Here is a 12,202-nt window from a genome sequence, read left to right as displayed (position 1 = left end):
TTTGTATGTTTCTACCACATTTACTTTATCCCTTCACCCATCAGAGGATGTTTGGGTTGCTCCAACCTCTTGGCTATTGTGGATAATGCTGGTCTGAACGTGAGCATACAGATATCTCATCAGGATCCTGCTTTCAGTTGTTTGGCTGTGTACCCAAAGTCGGACTGCTGGATTTAAATGCTTACATATTTAGTAAGTTTGGATCATCAAGTGCCATCGATTGAGAAGATCATCCTTTCTAAACTGATCTGAAATGTCAGCTGTATCTAACATGAATAAGATTTTCTAGAGGATCAGTGTTTTCTGTGTAGACATCCCAGCTGTGAAAAATGAGGATTTGTTCTTCCTTCCCATGTACTTTTGTACCTGTGCTTTAGAAACTGTGTAAAAGATTATCCGTAGCAGCATTTTTTTATAGTAGAAGACTGAATGGTTTTCATATTTTGCTATCAGTAATAAAATGGGCAAATAGTTGTGATATAGTCACATGAGCTAATACCCTTACAACAGTGAGATTGAGTGAATTTGCAGCCACATTGCAGTGTGTAAATACAAATTGTAAGAATATTCTTTTGTTTGAAGGAAGCCACAAAAGAATACACAAAGTATGTATTGTGTTCATAGACAATTCAAAACACAAAACTTAAATTATATGCTATTTTGATACAGACATGAAAAGCTGAAAAGAAAAGCAAGAAGATAATAAACTTTTGAAATTCAAGATACTTGTTCCTTTTGAAAGGGGAAGGAAGGGAATTGAGTAGGGAGGATGGCAACAGGATACTTAAGAGATAAATGATAATGTTCCTTTTACTAGTGTACATCATGTCATTATTCTTCATGCTTTATTTTAAAAATATTTTGTTACTGTTCTTTTGCGTTAACTCAGTAGTTGATAAAACAGCTTTTCCAAAAAAAGTTTAGTAAATAAAAGACTGTGTTTTGAGAATTTTGTTATGGAAGAGATGAAAGGAATGAGACAGTGGCAGGATGTCATTGTGGGTTCTTCATAGTATTTATGATGCGTTACTGTTGATTAGTAAGATTCAGCATCTCCATTCCGAAGAACAGAGTTCCGTGTCCCTTGCACACTTTTGGTTTTGGATTATCTCTCGTTGGGTTGCAGGAGTTCCTCTCCATTATGGCTATTGTTGTTTCGTCTCGTGTTTGTTTTGTGTATTTTCTTTTGACTTTACACTTTTTTTTATGGAGTTTGGCTGTACAAAGGTTTTATATTTCTAAGTACACATTAGACTTTAAAATATACTCTTGCTCTATTTTCATGCAATAATGTGATACATATTGCTGTTTTGTTCAAATTTTTTATGGTAACATAAATCATTTTATATTTTTAGCTCAGATATGGAAAGTAATGAGCTACATTTTGTCCTGTTTGAGCTGGCTGTATTATTCTCTTTGTGTCATCAATTTTGCTTAAAATGTTTTTAAAAAATGAAACTGTATGTTGAGGTGCTGTAATCTTTTTCTTGAAAGGTTTCGGCCAAGCACTAGAGAACTGTGGTGCTACAATGCAGTGGTTGCTGATGCCCGACTTCCTTCTGCGGCAGACATGCAGTCCCGATGTAGTATTCTGAGTCCTGAGCTGGCCTTACCGACGGGCTCAAGGGCTCTCACCACCCGGTCTCATGCAGCTTTGCACATCCTAGGTAGGGTTGGTGTTTGATGATCAACTAATTTTCGCTAATGTGTCCTGAAGATTTTTTTTTAAGAGTATTTAAATTTGTGTACCATTCTGTCATGTTTGTTAAATAATAATGTGCTAGGTGCAAAATAAGTTAAATCATCTAACTTTAAAAGGTTTTTCCTACAGAAAAAAGTACATTAGACTTATACCAACACCATGAAAGATTTTTATATTCCCAAATATAAAGCAGCCCTGAATATAATTTTCCTAACAGGTAAAGCTTTTAAAATAATGTTTTTTGCTTACTTTGAATGCATAAACTTTAGTGAAGCAGGTTAAATATTCAAATATATAATTACAGTATTTAATTTTTGTGCATTCTTTTAAAATAAATTCTATAAAAATATATAATTTTATAATTACCACTTCTGTTTCTTCTTACATAACAGTTTTTCACAGCACATTAAATTTACTTCTAATTAATTAATTTGAGATAAGCATTTTTACAACATCTGGAAACCATTGTAAACATGCCAAACTAGCATTGATTAAGTTTATCTCAGGCTACTGTGTCTTCCTCAAATAGTTCCTTAAGAATCAATCTAAAGTGTTAATCATTGGTAAGCAGAAAAAAAAGAATCAGTCTGAAGTGATTCATAGAGTTTGATAAATGACAGACCTTGTAAGGACTGAGATATTAAATAAGCTCTTGCAACTCTTCAGAGAGAGTTTTGTGTGAAACATTGTCATACAGCATATATTTAAATATGATAGTTAACACAGGCAAAGGATAATTTGTATTGGTTTTAAGTATCTTCCATGAAATGCTTGGTGTAAATTTGTTGAGCACATTTAGAGTTTGCTGTTTTAATTTATCACCTCCAGCATCTCAGATATTACGAATACTAGGGGAAGTGTTCATTCAAGCAGTTGAATTTTCGTTTGTTTGATTTTAGGTTGTCTTGATACCTTGGCAACTATGCAGGATTTAAAAATGGGTGTTGCGAGCACAGAGGAGGAAACTCAAGCAGTGATGAAGGTTTATTCCAAAGAAGATTATAGTGTAGTAAACAGGTTTGAAAGTATGTACATTTATGTTGAGGAAATACTGTCTTATAAATGAATTACATGGATGTTTTAAAATGTCAATTACCATTTGCGTCTTTTTAGGTCATGGAGGGGGCTGGGGCTACTCTGCTCACTCGGTGGAAGCGATACGTTTTAGTGCCGACACCGATATTTTACTTGGTGGCCTTGGTCTGTTTGGAGGTAGAGGAGAATATACTGCTAAAATTAAGGTAAGCAGTCCATTCACACTGTTGTTCTCTGTGTTTGAAGATGATCATTTTAACTTGCTTTATTAATTTATAGAATGCCTCCTCTAATAAAGGACCTGAGGAAACATTGCTACGATCAAATAGAGTAATAATAAATCATTAACTCATGAAAAATTCAGAAGTCAAATTAAAAAGGAGTAAAATAAATAGAAAATGATTTTTCAATCATTTTAGGTTGAAAAAGGCATTAGCAGTCAATCTCAATCTTCTGTATACCTTTCTCTCTGCGTACTTTCTTGTAGCCATTTTAATGACAAGATACAGAGGCATTTTGATGTGGCTTTAAAATTTTTTAGCATTTATATATCACCAGATGCTATGTAAACATACATCATCACCACAGACATAGGGGGACCAGGGATGAAGTGAGTAAGGGGATGGATTGCATCTGGTAGAGAGTCAAAAAACAACCAGGAGTCATAAGTTTACTGCACTATGCATGTCAGAAAGGGCCACCTGTTACACTGAGTAAAGGATCTACTCAGTCTTTAAAAGTTCACTGATAGCGCGAATGTTCTGTTGTCACATTATCTGATTTTCTCTTAAAGTGAAAGAGAAAACTGTCATTTATGCCTTAACTTCAGTAGCAGGCTTCATAAAAAATTTCTCAGTTAAATGCTACTGTAGTCCCAGTCTTTATCTTCCTTACCTCAGTTAACACAATTTAATCTGATTGAGCTTTTCTTTGATACAATTTCTTCACATGGCTCCCATGACACCAGGCTTCATTTTCCTCCAGTCTCTTTGGCTGCTCTTCTTAGTCTCCCACTGGTTACGCATCATCTTCCTGATCTGTAAATGATGGAGTACCAGAACTCAAAGTCTTGGACATCTTTTTAAAGTCTGCTCACCCCACAGTGATCCAGCCTGATGGCTCTAAGTGTTTTTCTTTTTATCACTCTTACACTTAATAGACCTCCAGAGTCATTTACACTGCTGCCTACTCTGCATCTCCATGTGAATAGCTAACAGGTATTTGGGGTGTAACATACTCAAAACCAGGCTTCTGACATCTTCTCTAAACCTCCTGTTCTGTTGTCCTTCCCCATCCCATTTAACGGGCTCACAGTAGAATTAACTTTATTATTCCAGTTGCTCAGGCCAAAAATCTTGAAGTCCTTCTTGACTGCCTTCTTTCACATCCCACATTCACTCTAGCAGCAGATATTGTTGGCTGCACTTCAAAAATTAATCCAGGATCTAACTACTTCTGAAAACTGTCCCTAGTACTAGGTTGGTCCAAACCCCGCCCACTTGGATCAGTACAAGAGTAGCCTTTACTCCATCCTTGCTCCCTTCATTGTCTTCTCTGCAAAGCAGAGTGATTCTCTTGGAATGTACACCAGAGTATGCCACTCCTCTGTTCAGATTCCTGCAGTGCTTCTTATATTAGAATGAAAACCACAGGCCTTACAAGGGCCTGAAAAACACCCTCAGAAGTAACTTCCATCACCCCTCTGCCCTTATGTTAATTCACCACAGTCTAGCTACACTGGCTGCCTGTGTTCCTCAAACATGCTGGGCACAGTCAAACTTCAGGAGCTTCATACCTGTTACTCCCTTTGACTACAGCTCTTCCTTCCCATACCTGCATGGCTCACTTTTTCTTTACCTTAAGATCTCAACTCCGTGGTGAGCCTGTTTAAAAACTGTACATTCCAATTGCCCCCATTTTTTGTTGTTTGCCTTGTGTACCCCTGTATGCCTGATTCTTACCACCCTGCCTGGCACACAGTATGTGTTCAAAATTATTTGCTGAAGATAAACAGTGGAGCCATAGGGGCAAGTTATTAAGGACCTTTATATCATGCTATTTACAATGAAAAGGAGGGAAACCATTGAAGAATTTTAGACTAAAGAAGTATTCTAATCAGATATGCATTTTAAAAAGACAACTATGGATTATTAAAGAAAAGCAAAAACCTTTAACTGTGGAATATGGGTTAGAACAAGGAGAGAAAGGAGAGAATTAATTAGTTCATACTGAATTCTTTCAGCTAGTAATACTGGAAACACATTGACAGTGGCATTGACAGTGTTTGGTACCAGCAATAGAATAGATACAGCACTGGTGGAGAGAGATGGAACAAAAGGATTATCCCAGGGTTTTTTTGTTTTTGTTTTTGTTTTTTTTTAATGGCTGTTTCAGCTCTTAGTTGTGGCTCCTGACATCTTCACTGTGGCGTGTCGGAGCTTTCATTGTGGTATGAGGGCTTCTTTTTAGTTCTGGAGCCCATGGCAGGTGGGATCTTAGTTTTCTGACCAGGGATTGAAGCCACATCTCCTACACTGGCCAGCACTGGTGGGTGGATTCTTTACCACTGAGTAACCTGAGTGCTTTACCTTCTGTTATTGCCAACTCATCAGCTAATATTTTTCTAGCCTTTTTTTTGGGGCGGTAGGGGGTGGTGCTGTGGTATATAAGTGTTCTACAAGTATCGTTTCTTTTAATTCTCACAGTTACAATGAAGTAGGCACTGCTAGTGTGTCCATCTCCCTTCTATGGATGAAGAAACCGGATCCCAGGATCTCATAGCTAGTTACATGTTAAGGCAAAATTCTACATTTGGAACCTCACTTAGAAATTAGAGTTCTCTCACCTCTTTCAGATGTTTATATCTGGTAAAGAACATTTTTGGAGCATTTGATATAAGGAGGTGAATATATAAAGCAAGAAAAACTGAGGTTAATATAGACCACAAGACATTGTATAAGTTTCTTTTTTGTGTGTGTGTGTGAAAATCCATAATGTTTAATAGCTCTTTCTCAGAGTATTTAAAATACTTTATTAATTATGCAATTAAGACCAACAATTCTGAAATTAAGTAACAGTATATACTTCAAAATTATTAGAAGACCATTAGAGTATTTTCTGACTTCTTTAAAACTTTCTCTTCTAACATATCCTTTTTTTTTCTTTTAGTGATCTTGAAAAAGTAGTTTATACATATTCTTTTATTATGAAAACATTATAACGTAATTTTTGACAATTGCTTTAATACAGTACATTCATGCAAAAATACCAATGTCAAAAAGTTATCTTTTTTATATTCCAAATTAATCTTTCTCAAAGCTCCGACTGATGAACATTGCACTTAACACAATTTTTAATTTTGGTTTTTGTTTTGTAGTATTCAATTTAATTTACCCATCCATTGGCCTATAGTTAAGTTTATGTCCACTTCTGTTTGTTCAAATTCATGATTTTTCCCAGACCTGTTTTCCTCTGGCTTTTCAGGCATTTTCATTCCAGGCCCATGTTCAGGCCACATCATTTGGTGCTGCCCAGGAGTGTGTCTGTATTCTCACCCCTCTGACCACTTCGTCTTCCTTGCAAAGTGGATGACCAGATGCACTGCTCTCAGTTCTGCCTATTGAAAGATTTTCTCACTCCAGTGTCTTTCAAGGTCATATCTGAATGTGATTGTGAGGCAGTTACACATTTCCAAATTGCTTACACATATCAAGCCAACTCATCCATAACTTAACTTGGGCATTTCTCTCTTCTTCAGCTAATCTGATGAAACATCCAAGGTGGCAGTAGGTTCAAGCCCTGGGTTAAGCTGTGTGGAGGTGTCTACCAAGAGATGCAGCTTACTCAGTCCTCTGCTATTGATGCTTGATCCCAGTTGTATCTTTTCCATCTTTGGCTGACTGATTAGACATTATGACTTAGCAGGTCATCAGTACCCCGTGCAGAATGTGTCATTCAGAAGCATAGTCATTTGGTGCCCTATGGTCAAATGTTCTTTCTACAAAAGTCACACTTTGCAGTTATTTGTGAGGTGCTGCTAATCTCATAAACTAGAATGATTCCTCAGAGGTGTTTTTTGTTTGTTTGTTTGTTTGTTTTTTAATCTTTTGTATTCTTTATATTTCTGAAGAGCACAAGCCATTTATATTGTAGGATGTTCCTCTTTGATATTAGTATTTCTTCATGATTACATTTAGGTTGTAAGGTATAGGCAGGAATAGTATTAAAGTGATATGTTCTTCTCAGTGTATCACAGCAGAAGGCAAGTGATGCTTACTGGTCCCCATAGTCAGTGATGTTAAATATAAACACTTAGTAAAGCTTTGCCACAAACATTCTTCATATTACTTTCTCGGCACCCTCAGGAGCCCTGGGTTCAGTGTATTCTTAAAAAATTCTTTCTTTTCAGAGTTAAATGATATTCAAAGACCAATATCTACATGTTAGGTATGATGATCTTGGTATAGGTATGTCATTGATTTTAGGCCCTCTCATCAGAAAAAAAAAAACAAAACAGAAAACAAATGGGTAATATAGGGAATTGTGAGTTCTGAAATCTTGCTCTACTTGAAAACTAAGTTAAACTATGAAGTTGCCATGCATGGGTTCATAGTTACAAGTAGAAAGCACAAAATACCTGGATCACAGAACTTTATGCCTCACTGCACAGCAGGGATCAAGGACTTCATATACCCATCACTTCCTCTTACCCCTAAGCCCCTCACAGTGTTTTTAGGTGGGTCCAGGTGGATGCTGTCCACATAGTACATTCTATGACAAAACTGAGGAAATGTGACCTAAGGGAAACTCCCAATATTATAAGGGAGTTGCTTCCAATCTACCATAATTTGGCCCTGAGTCATTACTACCTTGATCACTTATGTTTGTCCCTCCATAGTGAGTGCAATAAAAACATTCTTGGAAAGTAGTCTGGAACAAATACTTTTAATACTTTTTTTCTTAGAAAATGGGCAAAACATATGATTTTTTGGTATTTCTATCTATTCTCAGTTATTAGATTTCTTTTCTGCTTGTCCTTCAAACTTTTTGGTACATATAATTTGTAATAATGACAAGTAAACAATCAAACATATACAAGCATATTTTAACAGATTAAAATTTGCTCTGAATAGAGAAATAAGCATATGACCATGAAAGTAAAAGGAAAACACTTAATAATTGTGAGTAAAAGAATCAGGAAAGACACTGTGGAGTAGCTGGCAATAGGAAGTATGTATTGATCACAATAAATTGTGGAAATTTCTTAAAGAGATGGGAATACCAGACTACCCTACCCACCTCCTGAGAAACTTGTATGCAGGTCAAGGAGCAACAATTAGAACTGCACATGGAACAATAGGCAACAGGGAAAGGAGTATTTCAAGAATGTATATTGTCACCCTGCTTATTTAACTTATATGCAGAGTGCTGGTGGTGGTGGTGGTATAGTCACTAAGTCATGCTCAACTCTTGTGACCCCATGGACTGTAGCCTGCCAGGCTCCTTTGTCCATGGGATTCTCCAAGCAAGAATACTGGAGTGGGTTGCCATTTCCTTCTCCATATAAGTTTCTTAATTTAGATATATAGATTTGTTTATTTCACTAAGTTTTTTTTAAGCAGGTACTCTTTTACATTTAATAATATCCAGTGTATATTAGAGACCCAAGATTATAAGCACATTATTCAGCAGATTTACGTGATTGAGTGATCACAATATGCTTTTCTCCTTTCCCCAGCTGTTTGAGTTAGGTCCTGATGGAGGAGATCATGAAACTGATGGAGACCTTCTTGCAGAGACAGATGTCTTGGCTTATGACTGTGCTGCTAGGTAAAGATTTCTTCTGTATTCATTGTAATCGTTGTATACTTGATATGGCAAGTTTATTATAAATGAATAACATGATTTAAAAAGGAAGTTTTAAGTAATCTGTGATCAGATGCTTAAGAAACCAAATTATGTACTAGGTGATAAGTGTTGCTTTTAACAATAGTACATTAAAACTATAGTGTCCTTCATATTTGTATTTCACAAGATAAATTGACTGTTTCTACACTGAAGGTGGAAATACATGTATATTTTGCACACATATTTTCATGCATCACTTAGAGGACATCTGATATGCTACTCTAATGATGCAGTGCAGTTATTTACTACCAGTAGCGTTACGTGTGCTATGTCCAGCAGTCACAGTGGGCCGTACTTTAGATCACCTGCATACTCTGACACCTTGACACCGTACCTGTAGTGTTTGCTTGGTTATAGCACCATTGGAGAGGTGGCCAGCTTTACTGAAACCTCAGGAGTAGCCAGAATCAGGATGCTTGCTTTTTAAGTTTTCATTAAATAAAAGAGAGGCAGATTTTGTCAGTCTTTCTGTGTAATCCTAAGAATTATCTTGGCCTGTGCTATGATAAACCAGGGAAGACGATAACGTGAAAAAGAAATGAATTGAACTTAATGGTAATAGTAACACATGGTCCTTCACCAGTCACTATGTTAAGAAAACCTCCTGTGGCATTCAAAAGCTTTTTACTAATGAAAATATATCTTTTCTGAAACTGGTGATAAGGCATTGAGTTTGCTTTCAATAGATAATACTTTGTGAACAAAATAGTAAACCTAAAGAAAATTCCAACTGTTTCTTCACTTTAGGCATTAACCAATATCAGGAGATATTTTTCTAGTAACTTTTATGTTATCCATGAATGAAAATTAGGGAAATTTCAGGAAGATTAATTATTATTAAGTAATTTTTAGTAAAGCTCAAGATACCATTGTCATCATATTTCGAACCGATGATTATGAGTCAAATATGCAGTATATGGCTTTATATAGACAGAATCATCTAGATTTTCTTCATTTGCCTATTAATGAAGCCCAGATTCCTATGGCTAGCGTTAAAGAACTTCCAAAATCTTTAACAGCCTCTTTTAACTTTCTCCCTGTTACTCTTCTTTATCTGCCTTAATGCTCTAATCCTACTAGACACTTTGCCAGTTTCATATCCTGTTTCGTACTTTCAGACCTCTGCAGAACTGTTCGTGACAGTCTTCCCCTTCCTCAGTATCCTCTGATCTCTCTATCCCTAGCTGCAATCAGTACACATTCCTTCCACTCTGTTAATAGGACTTTTCAACTTGGGTATATATCAGATTCTCTTATTTATTCATGTTTTTGGTTTTTTTTTTTTAGCTTTCCTCCTAATTTAGTGAACTTTTTGGGTAGTTACTATGTGACAGGTTCGGTTCCAAACTCTTTGTCTCAACTCAGTTCTCAGAGCAGTCCTATGACCTGGATATTACTGTTATCCCTATTTTCAAATAAGGAAACATGAGTCATTGAGTCACACAGAAGCTGTAGTAACTTGCGCAAGATCACCCAGCCAGCAAGTTACAAAGCCAGGCCTTGAACTCGGGCCATCTGATTCCAGAGCCCACAGAACACTTTAGTTGAATAAATCTACTTTAAAATTCAGTCTTCCTGAAAAAACTATCCATTTCTTGGATAACAGTTAAAGGTTGTCAAAAAGGCAAAATGGTTTTCTGAGGAGGCCTTACAAATAGCTGAGAAAAGAAGAGAAGCAAAAGGCAAAGGGAAGGAGGAAAGATATATCTATTTGAATGCAAAGTTCCAAAGAATAGCAAGAAATGATAAGAAAACCTTTGTCAGTGATCAATGCAAAGAAATAGAGGAAAATGATAGATTGGAAACGACTAGAGATCCCTAGAAAATTAGACATACCAGGGGAACATTTCATGCAAAGACAGGCACAATAAAGGACAGAGGCAGACCTAACTAAGCAGAATATATTAAGAAGAGGTGGGAAGAATACATAGAAAAACTATACAATAAAGATCTTCATGACCCAGATAACCACGATGGTGTGATCACCCACCTAGAGCCAGACATCCTGGAATGCGAAGTCAAGTGGACCTAAGGAAGCATCACTGCGAACAAAGCTAGTGGATGGGACGGAATTCCAGTTAAGCTTTTCAAATCCTAAAAGACGATGTTGTGAAAGTGCTGCACTCAATATGCCAGAAAATTTGGGAAATGCAGCAATGGCCACAGGACAGGAAAAGGTCATTTTTCATTCCAATCCCAAAGAAAGGCAATGCCAAAGAATGTTCAGACCAGCACACAGTTGCACTCATCTCACACCCTAGCAAAGTAATGCTCAGCGTTCTCCAAGCCAGGCTTCAAGAGTACCTGAACTGAGAACTTCCAGATGATTAAGCTGGTTTTAGAAAAGGCAGAGGAACCAGAGATCAAATTGCCACTTTCGTTGGATCATAAAAGAAGCAAGAGAATTTCAGAAAAACATCTACTTCTACTTTATTGACTATGCCAAAGCCTTTGACTGTGTGGATCACAACAAACTATGGAAAATTCTTCAAGAGTTGGAAAACGAGAAATCTGAGTAATCTGTATGCAGGTCAAGAAGCAACAGTTAAAAATGGACATGAAACAACAGACTGGTTCCAGAGTAGGAAAGGAGTACGTCAAGGCTGTGTATTGTCACCCTGCTTATTTAACTTCTATGCAGAGTGCATCATGCGAAATGCTGGGCTGGGTGAAGCACAAGCCAGAATCAAGATTGCCAGGAGAAATAACAATAACCTCAGATACGCAGATGAAACCACCCTTATGGCAGAATGTGAAGAAGAACTAAAGAGCCTCTTGATGACAGCAAAAGAGAAGAGTGAAAAAGTTGGCTTAAAACTCAATGTTCAGAAAACGAAGATCATGGCATTTGGTCCCATCACTTCATGGCAGATAGATGGAGAAACAATGGCTGACTTTATTTTTCTGGGCTCCAAAATCACTGCAGATGGTTGCAGCCATGAAATTAAAAGACGCTTGCTCCTTGGAAGAAAAGCTCTGACCAACCTAGACAGCATATTAAAAAGCAGAGACATTACTTTGCTGACAAAGGTCCATCTAGTCAAAGCTATGGTTTTTCCAGCAGGCATGTATGAATGTGAAAGTTGGACTATAAAGAAAGCTGAGTGCCAAAGAATTGATGCTTTTGAACTGCGGTGTTGAAGAAGAGTCTTGAGAGTCCCTTGGACTGCAAGGAGATCCAACCAGTCCATCCTAAAGGTAATCAGTCCTGAATATTCATTGGAAGGACTGATGCTTAAGTTGAAAACTCCAATACTTAGGCCACCTGATGTGAAGAAGTGACTCATTTGAAAAGACCCTGATGCTGGGGAAAATTGAAGACAGGAGGAGAAGGGGACGACAAGAGGATGAGATGGTTAGATGGCATCACTGACTCAGTGGACATGAGTTTGAGCAATCTCCAGAAGCTGGTGATGGACAGGGAGGCCTGGTGTGCTATAGTTCACAGGGTCACAAAGAGTTGGATATGACAGTGACTGAAATGTAAAAGTCATCTTATTTTAGTATGAAAGTTTTATATTTTTTAAGCAAGTTTTAGAATTCACAATGAAGGGGACG

General features: G+C 37.0%; 1 protein-coding gene across 23 annotated transcripts in view; it reads left to right on the top strand.

Annotated features, from left to right (window-relative positions):
* MYCBP2 (MYC binding protein 2) overlaps positions 1-12,202 on the top strand; it is a 273,135-nt gene that overhangs the window by 128,270 nt on the left and 132,663 nt on the right. For all 23 annotated transcript variants that reach the window (XR_011259486.1, XR_011259485.1, XM_069601843.1 and 20 more), the window contains 4 exons: positions 1,495-1,667; positions 2,602-2,727; positions 2,816-2,943; positions 8,475-8,566. Coding sequence is in view for 21 of the 23 variants with exons in the window: in XM_069601843.1 (XP_069457944.1) it covers positions 1,495-1,667; positions 2,602-2,727; positions 2,816-2,943; positions 8,475-8,566 (519 nt within the window). In the remaining 2 variants the exon portion in view is untranslated. The remainder of the gene's footprint in view (positions 1-1,494; positions 1,668-2,601; positions 2,728-2,815; positions 2,944-8,474; positions 8,567-12,202) is intronic.

The sequence above is a fragment of the Ovis canadensis genome, chromosome 10 (assembly GCF_042477335.2).
Source record: "Ovis canadensis isolate MfBH-ARS-UI-01 breed Bighorn chromosome 10, ARS-UI_OviCan_v2, whole genome shotgun sequence".
Lineage (NCBI taxonomy): Eukaryota > Metazoa > Chordata > Mammalia > Artiodactyla > Bovidae > Ovis > Ovis canadensis.
Note: the sequence above shows the minus strand (reverse complement) of the source record. Positions and strands in the feature narration are given on the sequence as shown.